This window comes from Eubalaena glacialis, chromosome 7 (genome assembly GCF_028564815.1).
Source record: "Eubalaena glacialis isolate mEubGla1 chromosome 7, mEubGla1.1.hap2.+ XY, whole genome shotgun sequence".
Classification (NCBI taxonomy): Eukaryota; Metazoa; Chordata; class Mammalia; order Artiodactyla; family Balaenidae; genus Eubalaena; species Eubalaena glacialis.
In genome coordinates this window covers 22,076,009-22,100,250 of record NC_083722.1, presented here as the reverse complement: position 1 = coordinate 22,100,250, position 24,242 = coordinate 22,076,009, and the positions used below count along the sequence as shown (strand labels likewise).

Genomic DNA, 24,242 nt, shown 5'->3' with positions numbered 1-24,242 from the left:
CATAATGAGGACATAGGTATCCAGACGATAACAGTGGACAGTGAGGGAGCTGAGCTTGAGATCTCTACTGGTTTTTAGCATAAGAAAGTCAGAAAGATGTAGAAGCATTATAGACCCTGCTACCTGATGTCTCTTCAATCCCACCACCAATATGGGATCAAGTCCAACTGGCATGCTGGATGGTCAAAGGTATTTCTGGGATTTTTTTCCTAGAGATAAACTGGAAGAGGAATGTGTATCACTGAGATTCAAAAAGAAAAAGAAAAAAAAAAAAGAGTACATATGAATAAACAGCACTCTTGAGGGCACAGATATACATTATAACTCTTTCCTAAAAACTATGTCTTTTTTCTAAGTTGACAAAGTGAGCAGCAAGGCCTAAAACTTCCTGTGCTGCCTTGACATCTTTGAGCCTCACAGGGACCCAAAAGCCTAATCATCGGTTCCTCTGCTCTTGCTAGATATGCCTCCCACCCAGCAGGAAGTGACCCCACTTGGCTCGTTCCCCATCAGCTGGACTAGCTACACTCCTCAACCTACTGGGTTTCACCCCCTTGCCTGCCCATGAAATTATTCAAACAAGTCAATCACATCCTCCCAAGGAAACCAGACATCACCCCATCTTATTACTATAAAGCCTGTATCCCAAAGCTCCTATTTGTTCACTCTGCTCCCAAGTGGCCCTCCTCCCCTAGGCTATGAGTATAAGCGGCTAATTAACTGCTGTCAATCCCATCTGTCCACTGTTGCGTGTCATGTGTTTGGCCATCTTCCAAATCCTAGGGTAGGACTTCCTCCCTCACCAACAGGGTGAAGAGAAGGCAAACAAAACAGCAAGCTGTGTCGTTGAGTAGTCACTTTTAAGTGTAACTTACCTAGCTTACCCCTCATTATATAACGTTAACAACAGCATCACTTTCCCTGTTCATCCTGCTAAGTTCTCCTTTGCATGGTATGCACACTAACAGTCTCAGTGGTCTTCTGTTCAAAATCTGAGAGCCACTGTATCATCAGGTTATTCAGGGTATGTGACGGTAGTGACTTCAAGGAGCAAAAGTGCTGAAGGACCACAAAGGAGAAGGACCAAAAGAATGCGAGAAAGAAATAGCAGCATCCACAACAGACTCAGGCCAAAATGTGAATGGTCTGCTCCAGTGACAAGCTACCAGCTTCTTTCAATCTGTTGGATGATATCAGAATCTCTTCTAGTTTGACTACTTAGAATAACAATGGAGACACCACATCCCTAATGTCTTGAATTTATTACACAGTGATTGGGTCTGTATTCAGCATAGCTTTCTAAAGTGTTCAGTAAGGCCTGATTTATGATTAAAGGCCTTCTTACAATTAGGATACAGAAACAGACTTCTGCCCTCTGTGGATCCTCTGATGACGAACAAGGCTTGACCTCTGAATGAAGGCTCGTCCACATTCCTCACACTGATAGGGCTTCTCCCCAGTGTGGATCCTCAGGTGCTGAGTAAGGCTGGTGCTCCCTCGGAAAGCTTTCCCACATTCCTTACACATATACGGTTTCTCTCCAGTGTGACTTCTCTGATGTTCCATGAGTCCTGACCTCTGAGTGAAGGCCCTCTCGCACTCATTACATTTGAAGGGTTTCTCTCCAGTATGGATCCTCAGATGTCCAATAAGGTGTGAACTTTGACTAAAGGATTTACCACACTCTTTACATCCATAAGGTCTTTTCCCAGTATGGATCCTCTGATGAAGAACCAGGCCTGTGTTTTGACTGAAGGCTTTCCCACATTCATTACACTGATAGCGTTTTATTTTATTATGAATTTCCTGGTGTGAAAGAAGGGCTGATTTATAACTGACGGCTTTTCCACATTGATTGCATTTATAAGGTTTCTCTCCAGTGTGAATTCTCCAATGTCGAACAAGCCCTGAGCTCTGAGCAAAGGCCTTTCCACACTCCTTACATTTGTGTCTTTTTACTCTCATGGGGTTGACCTTTTGCTGTTCTGATTTACCCCTATATTGAAAAGTTTCTCCACACTTTGCATCCTGGAAAGCAACCAATGAATTCCTTTCTGCAGAAATCTGCTTTGGAGCAAATTCACCAGTCATATTCCTGGTCTCAGCTCCTGCTGAAAGAGCAAGTCGATTATTTAAGTGCCACATGTCCCACATAAATGTTTGGAAGTAAGATTAGTAATAATAATTGATAACATTATGAATGCTTACTAATATCAAGGATTGTGCTAAATAAGCAAGAACTATTATCCTAATGGTTTTTGATACTCACTGCACCTATGAGTCATAGAGAATAAAAGTAAATAAATAAAACACTTTTGGGCCCCAGCCCAGATCTAAAAACTCAGAATGGCAGGAAAGAAATGTGAATTTCCCAAGAGTCTTCAGAGGGTCCCCAATGAACATACCTTCTAGCATTCATCCCTTGTGTAGTCCACCCCCCTCCCACACAGGATCTAGGCTGGCCTGTGAATTGCTTTATCCAACAGAATATGGTGAAAGTGATGATACGTCAGTTCAAGGATTAAGACTTTAAAAGATGCTTTTGAGATCCCTGAGTTACCATGTAAGAAGTCCAGTTACCCCGCTAAAGAGATACATGAAGAGTGAGAGAATGAGATAACCTGAGGCCCATCCATCTCAGAATCTTGCTAAGCCCAGTTTTCTAGCCATCTCCTGCTAAAGTATGAGAAGTGAGTGAAGTATCTCGAGTATCACAGTCCAGGCAAGCCCCCCGATAACTACAGCTTAAATTGATATCATGTACAGTAGAAGAACCATCCTGTTTATCCCAGTCAATCCAGAGAACTGTGAGAGATAACATAATGGTTGTTCCTTTTAGCCACTAAGTTTTGGAGTGGTTTGTTACATGGAAATGGGATAGCTAAAACACCAATTGATCACCCAATATTTGGTGATGCTCACAGCAACACAATGAGCTGGGTAACAGATATAGCAACTGAAACACAGAAATTAAATAATCGGTCTGTGATCACATGACTATTAAGTGATAAAGCTTGGCCGGAAACTCAGGTTTATCTGAATTCAAAGACCGCACTCTTTATTTTTACTATAAAAAGAATAGATACCCATGGTAAAAATTTCAACAGTACAAAAGGTATAAAAGTAAGAAGTCCAAATCCCAATTCATCTTTCTCCATCACCCTGTGTCCTTTTACTTTCCCTAGAGGTAATAACTATAACTTTGTTGCCTATATAATAAGTTTTCTACTTTAATCCAGTGGCTATCAATCTCTCACTGCATTTAAAGGAATTTTTTTCCTCCAATATTTTCACACAAGAGCCAAAAGACTTTTACATAAAGACATCCACTGATGCAGTGTTTAAAATAACAAAAAGAGGGAATTCCCTGGTGGTCCAGTGGTTAGGACTCCATGCTTTCACTGCTGAGGGTGCCGGTTCAATCCCTGGTAGGGGAACTAAGATCCCAGAAGCCACATGGCGCGACCAAATAAATAAATAAATAAATAAAATAACGAAAATACTGGAAACAGCCTAAATGCACATCAGTAGAAGACTATTAAATTAACTATTATACATGTATGCAACAGAAAACTAAACATCAAAAAGAATAAAATAACTCTACTGATAAGAATAACATTATTTCTGCATGTTTTCTCTAGGCCACAAACATCGACTGCAACTGAATGAAGGAACTGAGATTGTGGTACCCACTGATTTAACTAGAATGTAAGTTGCATGAGGGCAGAGACGTTGGCTTTCTTGTTCACCTCTGTATCCCCAATGCTTAGAATATTGCTGGACACATAGTTGATGTTCAATAAATATTTGGTGCATGAATGAATAATGTCCTGAATATTCTCATTAGGTAACAAAAAAAAAGCAAAATGCAAAGTGGTGTGTATAATATGTATGTTAAAATGTATCCAGGATTTGTTTTAAGCGGGTATGGTAAGACACGCAGACATGGAAAGGACTATACGAAGAAAGAAATTTTTTACACTCGTAGATCCCAAGGAACAGAAGATGTAGTCTGCCATGCAGGGCTGCATGGGAAAGCACCACGATCGATCAGGAGGCAGAAGGGGAAGAGGGGAGAGCATGGCCTAGAGCCTTTATTGGAGTTTCCCCAGGAGGGAATGGATAAGGCAGGGTAGGTATGCTGAGTAAGCTTAGGATGGATAATTTGAATAATTTTGGCACACTCTGGGCTATAGAGATGGTCCCTAGTTCTCTGGTATCTGACCCTGGGGTGATTTAGGGCAGGGGGAATATTGGCTTGGTGTGTGACGGTTTGATAAAGGAGATGGTTGGGGGACTGGGCTCCAGATTGGTTGGATTGTATATGAAAGGCCCACTTGCAGGGGAGTCCTTTGCTGTCTCTAGGAATTAGCTAGCCCTGGGAAGGACAGTCTGTCCAGGATCAAGGCCCCAAATGCCAGAGCATCAAGAATATAAAAAAATTTAAAAATATAGTCAATACATCATGATACCAATTTCCCTAAAAAGTGGGGAGAGGCTTGACTATACAAGAAAAATTTTAGAAGTATGTACTAGAGAATGTTAACAGTAGTTAACTCTTCGGAATGGAACTTTTATTTTCATTTTGTATTTTTCTATACTACTTGAATTTTTAAAATATAAGCTACCACTATTGTTCTATAGTAGCTAATTAAAACATATAGTACTAGGGCCCACTGTAGTAAATCTATGGTAGATCTGGGTATCTGTATTGTTATAACGGTTCCATAATGATTTGGATTCACAGTTAGAATTGTAAACCACTATCATAACCCAATTAAAAAATACCACATATCCCAATGCAAAATTAAATTAACTCTAGATATGCTCACTTTGTAAATAAAAAAAAATAAGTTTAACACCAAAAGGTATTTTGGTGTTAAACTTATTCTGCTATTCTAGATACCACTTTTTTCACAAGAAATACTGCTTCCTAGCAGACGCTATACTCAGTGCTTCCAAAAGATCACAAAAGATTCACATTTTAAAGCTTACCATTCTCTTGCAGAGGAAAATGCTCCCAAGGATCACACTTCAGCTGGATGTTAAGTGACTGATTTGTGAGGCTTACAGGTCCTACTTCCTTCCACAGCACTTCTTGTTTGTAACGTGCACTGGCTTGGACCTAAGGACATACAAGAAGAGCTGGGTTCATGAGAGGATCAGCAATAGCTAACTAAACCTCAAAGTTCGATTAAACATAAAATTTCCTATGGGTACAGAAAGCAGAATGATGAAGAAACCAGTGTCTTAATCAGTTCACAAAAGCAGCAGAGCTTTAAAGGGAAAACAGAGGATAATGTGTCAGCCCAGAAAATAATGGCCATAAAAACCTCTTGCTTACCCATGCCCACTCTCTTTGCTGGTAGACCCCTGGGGTTCTCATAAATGAACAATAGATAACCCTTTTCCCACCTGTTGTCCTTTGTCTCCAAGTTCTGTCTCCAGATTTTCCAGCACAGTCACCACTTCCTCTCCACTCCTTGGATGATACGCCCATACCCTGGCCTGCAACTCCTTGGGCAGGATGGTCAGGAACTGCTCCAGCACCAGCAGCTCCAGGATCTGCTCCTTGCTGTGCATCTCAGGCCGCAGCCACTTTTGGCAGAGCTCCCGGAGCTGGCTCAGAGCCTCTCGAGGTCCAGGGGCCGCCTGGTAATGGAACTGCCTGAAGCACTGGCGGAAAAGTTCCTGATAAGGGTGCACATTCCCTAGTTGGCGAGGCTTCTGCTCCCAAGCATGGTTCTCCTCTTCCTCTACCTTCACGATTCTCAGTCCCTCCTGCTCCTCTCGAGTGTGCACCACAGGAGTCAAGGCTGCGTGTTCTCTCAACTTGGTGGACATCTTAGAGTGCAATGGCTCAGGATAGGATTCACTTGTCTTACATACCAGGAATCAGGAAGAACCTTAGGATCAGAGCACTCCTGTGGGAGGAGAACACACTATTAAAACAGCAGAATAACTAGAGCAGTCAAGAACCTATGTTATTAGTAATGAAGACTCACTGCCAAGGTGATGTTCCTGAGTAGTGGAACATTAGTAGGATAATATTCCTGAGATCCGTGAAAATAGATCAGAATTACTGAGAAAGGGCACCTGGCTGCTGATATACAGAAAAGTGCTACATAAATATTAGTATTAGAACTTCTATTGTAGGAAATAAGGCCACATTCTCAGAATTTAAAGACTTTTTAGTTTATAAGAACTGCATTACAGGAAGAAAAAAAGCACATAAGCCAAGGCTGGGGACCACCATAGCTCATTTGCCAAGGCTTTCTTTCATGTATACTCATAATCTACCACCCCTTCATAGAACTGCTTCAGCAGGGCAGGATGGGTCTTGGGACACTTCTGTAGAGGGAAAAGGAGGCTTCCTGATCCTTAGCAAGGTAAGGGAAGATGGATCTTGCCACACTTTAGTAAACTTACTATGACAATATACACATGAGCCGACTCATAGTTATTTTTCCAGTAAAACTTTTATGACCTTTAAAGGAATCAAACTACTTATACAGAGGAGTAATACACTACAGCTCCATAAACCGGTTATAGTGTTCGTTCAGGGGATAAAGGATTAAGCACCTAACCCTCAGTTGAGACATTTCCCTCTCCCACCGCACCACCCCCCCCCGCCCCGCCTCCATCGTGTATGAAAGAATGAGAATTAAGCAAAATCTGAGTGGTTTATGCTATATTATAAAGTCAAAATAACAGCGACAAATCCAAACCGAACAGTAGAGAGACAAATCGTCACTGAGCTCGTTACCAAACATTGTGTGCACATGCTTGGGGGAGAACAGGACACGCAAGCCGCAAAGACCCCCTCCCCCTCCCACCTCTGGCCCGTGGGACAACAGAGATGGGGCGTTCTGCAGCTTGGCTGGGGAGAAGCCCGACCGCTCACCCGCAGCTCTGGGGATGACTGGCGCTCCCTGGAGACTAGCCCTGGCAGGTAGTTAAGGCAAAATCTGAAGCCACCATCCCGCCGGGCCAACCAGGAACCCAAAACGGCCGAGCAAAAGGCGCCCAGGACCACGAGGCCACTTCCGGTGCCCGCCTAGGAATCCGGAGGCGCGGTCCTCTCTATGATCAACCTTACTGCTCCGCCGGCTTTAACTGCCTTTGCCAGGTTCGGCCAGGGCGGGAAGAGCGCTTCATTCTGGCGTTTGGATTTTTAGTCCCCTCTTTCTCTCCCCCTGCCTTCTCCTGAGGAAATCTGAGCCAGTCGATAAAGTTCAAATCACCCACAAGGTTGCTGAGACTTGCCACACTCCAGGAGTTAGCTCAGAGCCCTTTTTGTAGTGTATTTATTATTGATGAGTGAAAGTTCTTTTTACATTCTGGATATGAGCTCTTTGTTATATGAACACCAGATATCGGCTCCCACGTCCCTTTTTACTCCCAACCGATGTCTTTTTACTGAAAAATAGCTTTAAACAACCTAATAGACTTTATTTTTAAAGAGTAGTTTTAGGTTTACAGAAAAAATGGAGCAGAAAGTATAGACTTCCCACATGGCCCCTCCAAACCCCCTCCCCGGCTACATAAAAACCCTATTATTAACATCTTGCATTAGTGCGGTATCTTTGGTTACAATCAGTGAGCCAATATTGATAAAGTATTATTAGCTTAAGTCCATAGTTTACATTAAGGTTAATATAAACTGTGTAATACATTCTATGGTTTTAGAAAACATAATAACATGCATCAACCATTACAAGCATCATACTAAACAGTTTCACCGCCCTAAAAATCCCCTATGCTCCACCCATTCATCATTCCCACACTCCAACCCCTATAACCCCCAGCAACCACTGATCTTTTTACTGTCTCCATAGTTTTGCCTGTTCCACAATGTCATGTAGTTGGAACCAGAGTTTGTAGCCTTTTCAGGTTGGCCTCTTCACTTAGCAAAAAGCATATAACATTTCTCCATGGAGTTTCATAGCATAATAGTTCATTTCTTTTTATTGCTGAGTATTCTATTGTCTGGATGTACCACAGTTTATCCACTCACTTACTGAAGGAAATCTTCTTGTTTCCAAGTTTTATCAATTATGAATAAAGCTGCTATGAACATCCTTGTGCAGGTTTTGTGTGGACATAAGTTTTCAATTCATTTGGATAAATACCAAGGAGTGCAACTGCTGAATCATATGGTAAGAGTATGTTTACTTTTGTAAGAAACTGCTAAACTGTTTTCTGAAGTGGCTGTACCATTTTGCATTCCCACAAAGAATGTATGAGAGTTCCTGTTGCTCCACATCTTCATCAGCATTTGGAGTTGTCACTGTTTAGCAATTTAGCTATTCTAATAGGTGTGTAGTGGTATCTCCTTGTTTTAATTTGCAATTCCCTAATGACATATGATGTGGAGCATCTATTCATATGATTATTTGCCATCTGTATATCTTCTCTGGTGAGGTGTCTGTGCAGATCTTTTGCCCATTTAAAAAACTGAGTTGTTTGTTTTCTTATTGTTGAGTTTTAGGAGTTCTTTGTATATTTCAGATAACAGTCCTTCTTTAAAAAAAATTCATTTTATTAAAGGATAGTTGATTTACAATGTTGTGTTTAGTTTCAGGTGTACAGCACAGTGATTCAGTTATACACATATCCATAAAAAAGAATGTATATATATGTTCTTTTTTTCTTTTTCTTAATATTTATTTTTATTTATTTATTTATTTGGCTGCACCGGATCTTAGTTGTGGCACGCAGGATCTTTTAGTTGCGGCACGCAGGATCTTTTAGTTGCGGCATGCGGGATCTAGTTCCCTGACCAGGGATTGAACCCAGGCCCCCTGCATTGGAGCATTGAGTCTTAACCACTGGACCACCAGGGAAGTCCCTATACGTTCTTTTTCAGATTCTTTTCCCTTATAGGTTATTACAAAATATTGAGTATAGTTCCCTGTTATACAGTAGGTCCTTGTTGGCTATCTATTTTATATATAGTAGTGTGTGTGTGTTAATCCCAACCTCCTAATTTATCCCTCCCCCTCCTTCCCCTTTGGTAACCATAAGTTTGTTTTCTATGTCTGTGAGTCTAGTTCTGTTATGTAAATAAATTCATTTGTATCTCTCTCTCTTTTTTTTTAGATTCCATATATAAGCAATATCGTATGATATTTGTCTTTCTCTGTCTTACTTCACTTAGTATGATAATCTCTAGGTACAACCATGTTGCTGCAAATGGCATTATTTCACTCGTTTTTATGGCTGAGTAATATTCCACTGTATATACATACCACATCTTCTTTATCCATTCCTCTGTCAATGTGCGTTTAGGTTGCTTCCATGTCTTGGCTATTGTAAAGAGTGCTGCTATGAACATTGGGGTGCATGTATCTTTTCGAAGTATAGTTTTCTCCAGATACAGGTGCAGGAGTGGAATTGAAGGATCATATGGTAACTCTATTTTTAGTTTTTTAAGGAACTTTCATACTGTTTTCCAAAGTGGCTGTACCAATTTACATTCCCACCAACAGTGTAGGAGGGTTCCTTTTCCTCCACACCATCTCCAGCATTTATTATTTGTACGCTTTTTAAAAATTACCAATCTACCTTTTTATTGTTTATTTATTTATTTATTTAGGCTGCACCAGGTCTTACTTGCGGCATGCGGATTCTTAGTTGTGGTGTGCATGTGGAATCTAGTTCCCAGACCAAGGATCGAACCCAGGCCCCCTGCACTGGGAGCATGGAGTCTTACCCACTGGACCACCAGGGAAGTCCCTATTTGTATACTTTTTGATGATGGTCGTTCTGACAAGAGTAAGGTGATACCTCATTGTAGTTTTGACTTGAATTTCTCTAATAATTAGTTGATGTTGCACATTTTTTTCATGTGCCTGTTGGCCTGTGTGTCTTCTTTGGAGAAATGTCAATTTAGGTCTTCTGCCCACTTTTCGATTGGGTTTTTGTTGTTGTTGTTATTGAGTTGTATGAGCTGTTTGTACATTTTGGAAATTAAGCCCCTGTCTGTCACATCATTTGGAAATATTTTCTCCCATTCTGTAAGTTGTCTTTTCATTTTGTTTACGGTTTCCTTTGCTATGTAAAAAAATGCTTATACGTTTGATTAGGTCCCATTTGTTTATTTTTGCTTTTATTTCTATCGCCTTGGGAGACTGACTTAAGAAAACATTGCTACGATTTATGTCAGAGAATGTTTTGTCTAGGTTCTCTTCTAGGAGCTTTATGGTATCATGTCTTATATTTAAGTCTTTAAGCCATTGTGAGTTTATTTTTGTGTATGGTGTGAGGCAGTGTTCTAAATTCAATGATTTACATGTGGCTGTCCAGCTTTCCCAACACCACTTGCTGAAGAGACTGTCTTTTCCCCATTGTATATTCTTGCCTCCTTTGTCAAAGATTAATTGACTGTAGGTGTGTGGGTTTATTTCTGGGCTCTCTATTTGCATTAAGTCTTCCAGTATGATGTTGAATGGAAGTGAGAAGGGACATCTTTGTCCTATTCCTCATCTTAGCAGGAAAGCATCTAGTTTTTTACCATTAAGTATGATGTTAGCTGTAGTTTTGGTAGATTTTTTTTTTTTTGAAGCTACTGCGTATCTTTTATTATTATTATTTATTTATTTATTTTTGGCTGTGTTGGGTCTTCATTGCTGTACGTGGGCTTTCTCTAGTTGCGGTGAGTGGGGGCTACTCTTCGCTGTGGTGCATGGGCTTCTCGTTGCAGTGGCTCCTCTTGTTGCGGAGCGTGGGCTCTAGGCGCGCTGGCTTCAGTAGTTGTGGCTCGCGGGCTCTAGAGCGCAGGTTCAGTAGTTGTGGCACATGGGCTTAGTTGCTCTGCGGCATGTGGGATCTTTCCGGACCAGGGCTCAAACCCATGTACCCTGCATTGGCAGGCGGATTATTAACCACTGTGCCACCAGGGAAGTCTTTGGTAGATGTTCTTTATCAAGTTGAGGAAGTTCCTCTCCATCCCTAGTTTGCTGAGAATTTTTACTATGAAAGGGTGTTAGATTTTGTCAAATGCTTTTTCTGCATTTATCGATATGATTATATATTTTTTCTTCTTTAGCCTATTGATGTGATGGATTACATTAACTGCTTTTTAAATGGTGAACCAACCTTGCATACCTGGGATAAATCCCACTTGGTCAAGTTGTATAATTCTTTTTATACATTGTTGGATTCAACTTACTAATATTTTGTTGCAGATTTTTGCATCTATTCATGAAATATATTGGTCTGTAGTTTTCCTTTCAAGTAATGTCTTTGTCTAGTTTTGGTATTGGGGTAATTCTAGCCTTACAGAATGAATTAGGAAGTATTCCCTCCGCTTCTATCATCTGTTAAGAAATAATATTTATAAAATTTCTACTGAAATGTTTGGTAGAATTTACCAGTGAACCCACCTGCACTGGTGCTGTTTTGGAAGATTATTAATTATTGATTCAATTTCTTTAATAGATAAAGGCCAATCAGATGATCTACTTATCCTTGTTGGGGTTTTGGTAGATTGTGCCTGTGATTATTGTGATTTATAATAAGAGAAATATATTTGGTCTTTCTCCTCATTCCTGGCACTAGGCTCCTAAAAACCTTGGAATTTCCTCAATGTTGAGATCTTTTATGTTAATGGGGTGACTTTTGGAAAGCACCTAAGGATTGGGGCTTGGTTGTCAGTGGAGCTAACCACGTGTCTAAATTAAATTTTAGGAAGTTCTTAGTTGTTATGTATTTAAATATTGTGTCTGGCTTCGATTTTGTTAATTTCTCTTACAACCCTAATTACAAATATTTTAGATCTGTATTCTCTGTCTCTTACCCTTTTCCTATATAATCCATCCTTTTTGTCCTTTTTGTGCTTCATTCTAGATATTTTCTTTTCAACTATGTAGTTCACTCATCTTTTCTTCAGCTGTTTCATCTGCTGCTATATGCATCCACAAATTCTTTGTTTTTGTTCTTCAATTTCAGAATTTCCATTTAGTTCTTTTCATTGTTCCCCATTTTTTGTTAAAATTCTTATCTTTCATTTCTGAACATTGTACGTATTATTTTAAAATCTGTGCCCAGTAACTCAAATTCTGAATTCCCAGTAGAAATGTTTCTACTCTCAATTGCTTCTGTTGACTTTTCTTTGCATTATTTGTCTTCTCTTGTGCCTAGTTTAAAAAAGAATTTTCGCAAAATTGTTTGTAAAAATAATTTGAGGGGCTTCCCTGGTGGCGCAGTGGTTGAGAATCTGCCTGCCAATGCAGGGCACACGGGTTGGAGCCCTGGTCTGGGAAGATCCCACATGCCGCGGAGCGACTAGGCCCGTGAGCCACAATTGCTGAGCCTGCGCGTCTGGAGCCTGTGCTCCGCAACAAGAGAGGCCGTGATAGTGAGAGGCCCGCGCACCGCGATGAAGAGTGGCCCCCACTTGCCGCAACTAGAGAAAGCCCTCGCACAGAAACGAAGACCCAACACAGCCATAAAAAAAAAAAAAAAAAAAAAAAAAAATCCTAATGTGATTTATTAAAAAATAATAATAATAATTTGAGAGCTAATAGACTATTACGTCCTTACAGAGAGGATTTCCTGGTACCTGAGGGCACTAGCATTATGGAATCACTTAAATCCAACTGTAGAAATTGAGAAATTCAAAAGCTGAGCTGCAGCCCCCTGGGTGAGCCTGTCTGTGTGTGGTTCACCCTTATTTTTAGAGTGTGGTCATCTGGGGTCCCACACACCAAAGGGAAGGAATTTACCAGCACTAACCCTCACTTCGGCAGTCCCCAGAATCCAATTTTGGTGTCTCCAGGCCCAATGTCAGGACCTATGCACTCGGTACACTCCCTTTCTGGGATGACGTTCTTAGGTAGAAGGGAAAAAGCTTTCATTTTCCCCTTTATCCACAACATGGTCTGATATATAGCTTTTAATCACACTGTATTTTATTTTTTCAGTATTTTTAAAAGTATTTATTTTTGGCTGCACCAGGTGTTAGTTGCAGCATACAGGATCTTCGTTGTGGCATGTGGGATCTTTTAGTTGCAGCACGTGGGCTTCTTAGTTGTGGCATGAGAACACTTAGGTTTGGCATGTGGGATCTAGTTCCCTGACCAGGGATTGAACCCAGGCCCCCTGCATTGGGAGCACGGAGTCTTATACTCTGGACTACCAGGTAAGTCCCTAACCACATTGTATTTTAAATAGTAGAATCAGTTTGCTTCAACAGACCCTGAGAAGTCAGGCATTATTCTTGAAGTTGAAGTTTCTTTATTCCTACCTTGGAGATTCACCTCACCCCATCCTCACCAGATGAGAGGGTGCCTGGCTGGTTGGGATATCTGCTGCTCTTAGGAACCCACACAGAAAAGGTGACATCATGATCATGTAAGGCACCAGATAGATCTCTTAGTTCCCAAGGAACAGGAACCATTACCTGCTAGTAAAATTGACATAGTGCATAACATATGACCCAGCAATTTCATTCCTGCGTATGTTTTCGAGAAAAACTCCCAAAGGTGTTCAGACCAAGACTGTTTATAATAAGGAGTTGGTTAAAAGCCTAAATGTATAAAATTGAAAGTAAGCCCACACACAGACCAATGATTATGATGCACCATGAAATGAGTTTGTAATCAATCCCCACTGAGCACCCAAGGTTATTTCTTGACCAGGTCTGGGAAGAGGGCAGATCCTATAGCAAACGATTAGAGATCCCTCTTCAGGCTGAATAGATACCAACCCATAAACAGAGTCCTTCAAGCAGTCATTCAACAGCATGTGTCACAAGCCTTCTCTGCGTCAGTCACTATTTTAGAGACACAAAGATGAATGAGGTAAATACGGTCTGTGTTCAGCATATCACACGTGCACATGGCCCACCCACATTTCACCATCTTTTTTTTTTTTTTAACAAAGGATAGGAAATTTTGTGAAATGATTTACCAAAACACAGATATTTATTTGCTGCATTTCCCAGATATACTAACACGATAAAAAGGGATCACTAATCATTAGAGAAATGCAAATCAAAACTACAATGAGGTATCACCTCACACGGGTCAGAATGGCCATCATAAAAAAATCTACAAACAATAAATGCTGGAAGGGGTGTGGAGAAAAGGGAACCCTCTTGCACTGTTGGTGGGAATGTAAATTGATACTGCCGCTATGGAGAACAGTATGGAGGTTCCTTAAAAAACTAAAAACAGAACTACCATATGACCCAGCAATCCCACTCCTGGGCATATACCCTAAGAAAACCGTAATTCAAAAAGAGTCATGTACCACAATGTTCATTAGAGTACTGTTCACAATAGCCAGGACATGGAAGCAACCTAAGTGTCCATCGACAGATGAATGGATAAAGAAGATGTGGCACATATATACAATGGAATATTACTCAGCCATAAAAAGAAACGAAATTGAGTTATTTGTAGTGAGGTGGATGGACCTAGAGTCTGTCATACAGAGTGAAGTAAGTCAGAAGAGAAAAACAAATACCGTATGCTAACACATATATATAGAATCTAAAAAAAAAAAAAAACAAAACGGTTCTAACGAACCTAGGGGCAGGACAGGAATAAAGACGCAGACGTAGAGAATGGACTTGAGAACACGGGGAGGGGGAAGGGTAAGCTGGGACGAAGTGAGAGAGTGGCGTGGACATATATACACCACCAAATGTAAAATAGTTAGTGGGAAGCAGCTGCATAGCACAGGGAGATCAGCTAGGTGCTTTGTGGCCACCTAAAGGGGTGGGAAGGGAGGATGGGAGGGAGACAGAGGGAGGGGATATGGGGATATATGTATACGTATAGCTGACTCACTTTGTTATACAGCAGAAACTAACACACCATTGTAAAGCAATTATACTCCAATAAAGATGTTTAAAAAAAAAAAAGTAAAAGGGAGTAAGTCTGGTAGAAGTGTATACCTGTTGCGTCCCAGGAATCAATGTCAAAATCATTCTTAGAAAAAGTATTTAATTAGCATCATGAATTCCAAACAAAAAATAAATGTAATAAATAATATTTGGATTATCCAAGGTCGTGGTTAGTTTTAAAGACATCCCCCTACTCTCTCTACATTTACTGTAGAAAATGAAAAGCTAACTGTGCCAAAGACAGTTAAATATCCACTGAGATCTGTCACAGGAATCTGTTCTAATTCAACTTTGCCCAAAGTGACCTGACAAAGTCTCTCTGATAATACTTGTCTAACTGCATAAAATAATGCCAGTTAAAGTGATTTTTTGCAATTGGGTTTTTTTCTTAGTGGTGACATTTGATGTTGAAAAGTTCTATGTTATACCTCTACCACATATTTGACTATTGAGGTTCATTTTTGTTGTGTATCCTCTGATGTTTAGTAAGAGATGAGTTCAAGAGAAGATTTCCCCACACCTGTCCCAGTCATAAAGCTTCTCTCCAGTGTGGACCCTGATGTTTGATATGATCTGAACTTTTTTTTTCTTTCTTTCTTTTTTTTTGGTGGGGGGCAGTGAAAGTGTGGAGTCCTACTGGACTGCCAGGGAATTCCTGATAAGATATGAACTTTGACTGAAGGCTTTCCTACATTATTTACCCTTAAAGAGCTTTTCCCCACAAGGAATTTTTGTTACACTTTAAGAGTTGAGCTAACGCTGAAAGCGTCCCCACAGTGGTCATACATACATAGGGTTTTGTTCCAGTATGGATTTTCCAATGTATAAGATTGAGCTTTTAAGTGAAGGCCTTCCCACATTTTAATATTTATGGATTTTCTCTCTAGCATGGGTTTTCTGGTAATTAAGTGCTGGCTTCCAAACGAAGGCCTTCCCCCACTCACTACATTCATAATGGTGCTTTCCATTGTGGGTTCTTTGGCGGGTGACCAGACTTGAAACACAATGAATCCTACAGTATTATACTCTTTACACCAGTAAGTTTTCTCTTCAGTGTGGATTCTCTGATGTTTAGCAAGGCTATCAGAGAACTTAAAGGCTTTGCCACATTCGTGACATAGATAAGGCTCCTGTCCAAAATGAATTTGCTTATGTTCAATGAGACTTGAGCTCACAGAGAAGGCTTCTGACAATGAAGATATCCCCAAGGGTTCTCTGATGTCTAAGATCACTCCAGTGTCTGAAGGTTTTGCCACATTCTTAATTCTCATGAAACTCTTTTCAGGATGGCTTCTCTGCTGTTTATTGAGACTTGGGATTACACTGAAGGTCGTTCCTGGTTGAGGATCTATAGGGCTTTCTTTAAGTTTGGATGTGCTGGTGCTTGGTCAGGGCTGCTGGTGTGCCAGGGTTTGTCTTATGAGGGAGGGATATCTTTGGCTTAATGACTTCCACTCACTTTACGAGTGGCTGCTTCTTTTATTACAGTTGAAGTTGGAAATTGTGCACAAGGTGAATGGAGAATTTCCCACGCCCACAGCATCGACAGGACTGAACTTCAGGGTGAATTCTCCCAGGTATCTTAGGCCTCTTTATCGGAGTGATATTCTCCATGGCTTGGGGCAATGTAAGTTGTGCGTCCTCAAAGGGGCTCCTCTCCCACTTGGGTAAATTATTCAGAAGTCCATGAACTTGTCCAGTGTGGAGCCCCTGATGATGTTCCCACTTAGTCTTCTGAACATCTCCCTTGTGTGTTAGACTTCTTGGAAAACTCTGCTTTGAAACAGACTCCTTATTTAAGGCCAGGAGTCACCATCTGAAAGAACAGGTTGATCATGAAATTAGCATCTTTTCCCCAGAGGCAGAAAGAGGGAGTCAAATGTAACATACATGAGAGTAGCCTACAGACAGAAACTACATAAAACACAACTCTATGTGTGAAAGTTCTAAGTAAGAATACATACTTGCTTTTCCATTAATTTCTGCTCTTATATTTAGTATTTTCTTCCTTCTGCTTTCTTGGGTTTATTTTCCTGTGCTTTAAGTTCTTAAAAGGGATGTTTAGAGCATTTTTTTTTTTCACCTTTGCTTCTTTTCTAAATATAGCATCTATACTTTTAAATGAAATAATTTACCCTAAGGAGCCTGAAAAAGTACTGGGAACAGAATAGGTCTAAATAAATGGAAGCTACTCATTATTAGTATCATCACTAATGTAAAGCAGGAGAAAGAAGTAAAATAGAAAGAAGGGACTGGTGAGGAGACTCATTTGTTCAAGAGCTCCAGTGAACATAACAATATAGAAAGTAGCAGATTAAAGAAGAGGTCATCACATTACAAAGCATTTTACTATCTATTTGGAGAGATGATAAAAACCTCAAAGCTGTAAGGTGTATCAGAGAATATCTAGCCTGTCTCCTTATTTTTAAGGATGTAAAACTGAGGCCCAGCTAGGTGGCATTAGACTAGGTAACAGGATTACTTAGAGGTAAAGATAGGTTGAGACCAAGGGCTCTTGAATTTCACCTTTAAAGTTTTTACCAGCATAACACACTGGCCCACTGTGGTGCGTAAACAACCTTCAGATCAAAACTTTCATAATATAGCATAGTGGTTAGGAGAAAACATTGTCAAGTTGAACTTCTGGTTTCAATTCCTGGCTCTACCATTTCCTAGCTGTCTCTGTTCCTCAATATTTTTAGCTGTAAAATGGGAATATAGTAGTATGTATATCATTTCATTATTTTTTATTGAGAAAAATACACATGTAAGGTACTCAGAAAAAGCCCCAGCATAGGAAGCATTCCAAAAATATTGGCCAATATGGTAGATCCATTATCTCAATGGTAAATTATATTACTTTTCTTAGTTATTCACTGTCCTCTTTGTAAGCTTTATTTTTCTCCACCCTATGGATAGTAAGCTTGGTGATTTGACCTGCTTTGACTAACGAAACATTAAGTGGAAATGACATATGCTCCTGAATAGATGCTTTAAAAGCCATCATGTGCTCCTACCACTGTTTTTCTTTTGCCATAACAGCAGCATATTCAAGGTAGGAGTATTCTTCTAGCCTGGATCCTAGAGTGGTGAGAATGTGTTGCATTAGTCAGTTAACACAGGCAAAAATGAAAGTAACAGCCAAGCCTTTAATCACTTACTGCAATAGCATTAGCAAGAGGCCCAACAACAAAAAAGTGCTGGCTCCTGCAGTGTTTTATTCTTATCCATGCAACAGTGCCAGGCAGGGGTCAGGTGAATCAGCACAGGTGTGGGGACTGTGTCACTGCCAAGACAGCACCAAACAAAAGGCTCCAGTCATTTTCTGGACCCGGAGGCCAGGGGAAGAAAGAGGGGAAAGGCTAGGATTGTAAAAGTACTAGTACTGAGTCAGAGCGGAGAAAAGTGTCTTGCCTTATTGCGGTGAGAGAATCTTGAAGAGTTACTCGGGCAAGACCCCCAGTAAAAAGGGCCCCAAAAGGAGGTGCCTGGGCTAAGAGTACAGATATGCCTAAAAGCATGGCTGGCCAGGCGGTCTGAGTCTTTGACTGCAACTCCCTTCAGAGACTGCATGCACTGGCTGTGCCTCGAAGTCTTGTGTAGGAGGGTAGCTTTACACCATGAGGGATAAAGCCTTTGTAACTGCCTATGGTCAGGTCTGAAAAATCATACACATTGAAAACTTCCTTCTTCTCTCCCAGATGCACCATGATTTTCACATGTTATTCCCACTGTACCTTCCTTCATTCCTTTTCATGTGGCTGAAGAACTCATTCTTTCTTCAAGATTTCATCCTCCTTCAAAGCTTTTCCAACCTTCTCAAAAGTACTTGTTACACTTACAATGCAAAGCATTCGGTATAAATCCAATGGCTTTATCACTGTAATTATTATTTTCTATCTACTCCTTTCTCCCTGTCTGCAAATAGACTGTAAGCCTCTGGAGAGTAGGGTGCTTTTTTCATTTATCTTTGTATTCCTAGTACTTGACACAAGGCCCAACCTAAAATAGATCATCACTAATACCTTAATTTGAGCTTATAAGGAAAAACCATGTTACATATATCCTGATCTCCTAACACTCAATTCTTCAGTAAATGAAATTTCTTTTTCCAGAATGTCTGTTCCTTCAAAGTTTTCAGAATACTCACCACTTACTGCTTAGGAATCACAGTTGTGCTGGTCTGGGTGGGATATGGCATCACTTCAGTGCTGATCCCATAAGGGTGTTCTCCACCCAGACGACTCTGTCTGCAAACCACCATCCTATGAACAAACCAAGACAGCTGGGCCCAAAGAGGTAAATACTGAAAACAATGGCGATAACAACATAGACAGGGGGTGACAGGGAACTCTCTCCAGAGCAGAGCAGGGGGAAACCACAGTGTCCTTCAATTGCCAAAGGCAGGAAAAAGTAGGGCAAAGAATTAACACCTTGAACCCAGCATAGCAAAGTCAACTTCCTGGTGCTTCTTTGAGGCCCTTCACTGCCTGTAAGTACGTGCCTTACTTTCTCTAACATGCCTCATGCCCTGAGTGAGGTCCTAGCTCCTCAATTTGAGCTGCAGAACCATGACATTCTCCGCCTTCAGGCCCCATGTCCAGGCCTAAAGTTACCTGAGTAGTGTGGTAAGCACCACCTCAATAACAGAGACTTCATGATGTGCTTTTTAACATGCGTCTGTGACCTCAGTGTTTGAGGGCACAAGTTAGCTTAGAGCTACCTGGAATCCAGTGTGTCTTATAGCTGACTTGCTTGAATTGCTGATGAGAATTCAGGGAAACTGTGCATCCTTCTCAACACAGAGTCTTACTCTGAAGTGAATACCACTTCAACTTCCCACAGAGTGTTCCCTCCTACTTGACCACAGTGTGGACCAAAGCAATCTGCAATTTCTATCAATTTGGTGCTCACCTTGTACCTCGAATTACTAAGTTTCAGGGATCAAAAGGATTTCAGGCCCATTACCCAGGAGTAAGAAATCACTACTAAAATAGAAAAATAATAACAAAGTAATTTTAAAGTCCAGATTTCCTTTGAGTTTCATATGTGCAGAGAATACAGAGTTTGAGTTTTAGGCCTGGGGATAGTTAGGAAGTTAGGCTATAGTCTGGTGAACAGCTCCACTGGGATTTCCACAGATATAACAAAGACATTTCTCTAATTGAATTCATTAACTTTCTACCACCTCCCAAATCTGAGCTCTCCTGGTTGATTACAGATATCAAGTTTCACATATTCACTCAAATAGATCGTTTTTTTTTTTTTATTGGAGTATAGTTGCTTTACAATGTTGGGCTAGTTTCTGCTGTACAACGAAGTGAATCAGCTACATGTGTACATATATCCCCTCCCTCCCGCCCCCACCCCATCCCACCCATCTAGGTCACCACAGAGCACCAAGCTGAGCTCCCTGCACTATACAGCAGGTTCCCACTAGCTATGTTTTACACATGGCAGTGCACATATGTCAATCCCAATCTCCAAGTTCATCCCCCCACCCCCGTGTCTACACCTCTGTTCTCTACGTCTGCATCTCTATTCTCAAACAGATCGTTGAAAGTCATCCTAAGACTAATGCCAACCCCAACTCAACAACAGTTCCCCAAGCTTGTTCCATTCTCATACCTCTGAGTCTTTGCATATGCCACATTACACTTTGAGAAACACTGAATGCAAGGGTCGGAAGCACCTGACACTCTTTGAGAGGTTTTTGGTTTAGGAAGCTCAGTTAAGTTCTGGGGTTTATTGGATTATTAAGTCCAAAAGGCCTGGGGCTTATAATTAACCTTTTTTAAAAAATTAATTTATTTTTATGTATTTATTTGCTGCGCTGGGTCTTGGCTGCAGCACATGGGATCTTTGTTGCAGCATGTGGGATCTTTAGTTGCGGCATTCGAACTCTTAGTTGCAGCATGTGGGATCTAGTTCCCTGATCAGGGATCGAACCTGGGCCCCTGCGTTGGGAGTGTGGAGTCTTAGCCAGGCCTGGGGCTTTAACTAAGCAAGAATAACCTTGAAGAGGGAATTCCCTGGCGGTTCAGTGGTTAGGACTCAGCCCCTTCACTGCAGAGGGCCAGAGTTTGATCCCTGGTTGGGGAACTAAAATCCTGCAAGCCGCATGGCATGGTCAAAAAAAAAAAAAAAAAAGAATAACCTTGGAGAACTATCAGTTGGGATTCCTAGCTAAAAAGAGAGAGTATGCCTTCTGCCACGAGGTCACTAACTCATCTAACCATCTCTAAGAGCATAGTAGTACATCAAAGCCAAAGAAATCAAGACCAATAGGTTAGTTATTTGCAGATTCAATGAGGATATGTAGTCCCTGTCTCACCAACCAACATTACTTCCAATTTCAAAATTTAATGTTTCACCTATAATACTGGTAGCAACAACAAAAACAAAAGGCTTGCACGTAAGAAAAGGAAAAATCATGTTTGAAATACTGAAGTTTGCTCTTACTAAAACATAACAAACTACATTACGGTATCATTTACCTTATGAGTTGTAAAACTGCATTCTCAGAAGTAGATGTGGTCTTAGAGACTTAAATCAATCATTACGATGATGGAGTCCTTTTTCATTGACTTCTCACTTCTTCGATATTCCAAGAAACGAAGTGTCAATTAAAACATTAACTTTTACTGTACCCTTCCTTTGGTGACAACTTCTGATATTTTAAAAAAAAGGCCTTTGTAATATCTTCACCATGTAAGTCACTGATGACACTTTCCTTTGGCATGTATTTTCTGGTGTTTAGTAAGATTAGAGCTCCCATGGAATGCTTTCCCACACTCGTCACACTCGTATGGTTTCTCTCCAGTATGGATTCTCTGATGAAGAATAAGAGTTGAGATCTGGCTGAATGCTTTCCTGCATTCTCCACACTTATAGGGCTTTTCTCCAGAATGAATCCTCTGGTGATTAATAAGGGCTGAGTTCACATAGAAGGCCTTCCCACACTCCTTACACTCATACGGCTTCTCTCCTGTGTGGATTCTCTGCTGTTTGATGAGGTCTGAGCTCACGCTGAAGGCTTTCCCACACTCATCACACTCATAAGGTTTCTCACCAGAGTGGATTCTCTGATGTTTGATGAGGTCTGAGCTCACACTGAATGCTCTGCCACATTCATTACATTCATAGGGTTTCTCTCCATTGTGGATTCTCTGATGTATAATCAGGTGCGCCCTCACACTGAATGCTTTCCTACACTCATTACAAGTATAGGGTTTCTCACCAGTGTGGATTCTTTCATGCACAGTGAGGGTTGAGCGTGCACTGAAGGCTTTTCCACAGTGATCACACTCATAGGGTTTCTCTCCGGTGTGGACTCTCCGATGTCGAACAAGGCTTGAGCTCTGGGCAAACTTCTTTCCACACTCACTGCATTTATACCATCTTTCTTCTTCAGGCTTGTCCTCATGCCTTTCTAACTGGTTCTCATACTGAAAAGCTTTTTGATTCTCAGGAATCTGTAAAGTATCCCTATCATATATGCTGGGGACCTTCGGGTGTGGGTCCATCCTTACAAAAATCTTCCCTTCAGAATTGACACCTTGTTCATACCTTTGGCCTTGATTCCTGAAATAAACAGACCTTTCAAATGCAATTTATTCCCTGATGCTAAAGCAATATGATGTAATAAAGACTAAACTAGGACTCTCAAACATGTTCCACAAACCCAGGACATACCGATCACACGGTGGCCAGATCAAATGTTTTTCTTCAGTCTGTACCACCACAGAACTATTGGAATGAACACCTGACTCAAATAACTATTTAAGTCTACCCTTTATAAAGGTATTTAAAGCACAAAATCTGGTATATAAGTGAGCATATAAAATAATAGATAGTTTCTACTTAAGACTTTTTATCATATTTAATTAAATTGGGAAACAAGATAGGAGTTGCAGAGATTTTCAGATAGCAGAGCAGATGAAGGAGCACAGGAATAGAGAAGGCAAAAAACCAGAAATTCAACTGATAATGAATTAGTTTGGGAAAAATGACAATAACATCATCGTGTTTTACCACTCACACAAGTCCACACTATTTGGGTTGGAAGAGAGACATGGAGATAAAAGAAGCTCTGTCTACTGCTACCTCTACTATTGCTGCAGCTGATGTTGCTATGACAGACAGTATCTTAGCAACAGGGGTGCTTTGTCTTCTCTGGAACTGTGACAGAACAGACCCTTTATCTCTCCAAAGAAGGGTCAACTCCATCTTTATAATTCAGACCAATGTGTGGATAACTTGTTGGATTGCTCCCACTCTCTTATCCCCTGGGAACAAACTCAATTCTATCTCCAAACTTAATAAAACTTTTGCTTCAAACTCAAATTACACAAATTATCCCCCTCTGCCTTTTTCCATCTTACAAATTGTTTTATGTCTCAACAGTGATAAGTCAACACCCCCAAACCTCTAACCTCAGCATGACAATGAGAAAAACATCAGTCAAATTTCAATTGAGTAACATTCTACAAAAAACCTGAAAGTACTCCTCAAAACTGTCAAAGTCATCAAAAACAAGGAAAGTCTGAGAAACTGTCACAGCCAAGAGGAGCCTATGGAGACATGACAATTAAATGTAATATGGTATGCTGGATGGGATCCTGGACTAGAAAAAAGAACATTACGTAAAAATTAAGGAAGCGTGAATAAAGTATGGACTTTAATAACAATAGGCAATAGTAACTCAATAGTTGTGGTAAGTATTCTATATAATGTAAGATGTTAATAACAGGGGAAACTGGTCTTCCCTGGTGATCCAGTGGTTAAGAATCCATGCTTTCAATGCAGTGGGCACAGGTTTGATCCCTGGTTGGGGAACTACGATTTTACATGCCACTTGGCACAGCCAAAAAAAAAAGAAAAGGAAACTGGGTGTGGGGGGATATAAGAACTCTCTGTACTATCTTCACAATTTTTCTGTTAATCTAAAATGCCCAGAGATCAGAAACTATTCTAAAAATTTTATTTAAAAATTTGTCTATGTTTTTGAATAGGTAATATACAATTCAAAAGTCAAAATGGTCTCAAAAGATATACAAAAAGAAGACTTGTTTCCACTCTGATCCCCTCAGTTTGCCACCTCCATAGGTAATCAATTTTATTAGCTTCTTGTGTCTTTCCAATATTTCTTTATACAAACATGTACTTTTTAAGCCTCTGATTTCCTTAATACAGTTTCGAGCCCCACAAATCAGTCACAGGTTTACTTTCATATGGACACTATACCCTCCATGGCTTAGGAACTGTACCATTTCTAAGTGATGCTGTTCTATCAAGTTTCTCTGAACAGTAGCTCCTTGGCAACACTGAAAAAGGCTAACTCAGTGCACAGGTCACATGCAAATGAACCCTTGCCCAGAGTCCAGAA

At 40.6% G+C, this 24,242-nt stretch overlaps 1 protein-coding gene across 1 annotated transcript in view; it reads right to left on the bottom strand.

Moving 5' to 3' along the window:
* Positions 1 to 309: 309 nt before the first annotated feature.
* The window catches only part of LOC133095057 (zinc finger protein with KRAB and SCAN domains 8-like), a 48,017-nt gene continuing 24,084 nt past the window's right edge, over positions 310 to 24,242 (bottom strand). Inside the window, 3 exon segments of the mRNA XM_061195887.1 lie at positions 310 to 1,951; positions 15,890 to 16,018; positions 21,584 to 22,262. Of these exon segments, the coding sequence (XP_061051870.1) occupies positions 1,348 to 1,951; positions 15,890 to 16,018; positions 21,584 to 22,262 (1,412 nt within the window). The 3' untranslated portion in view covers positions 310 to 1,347.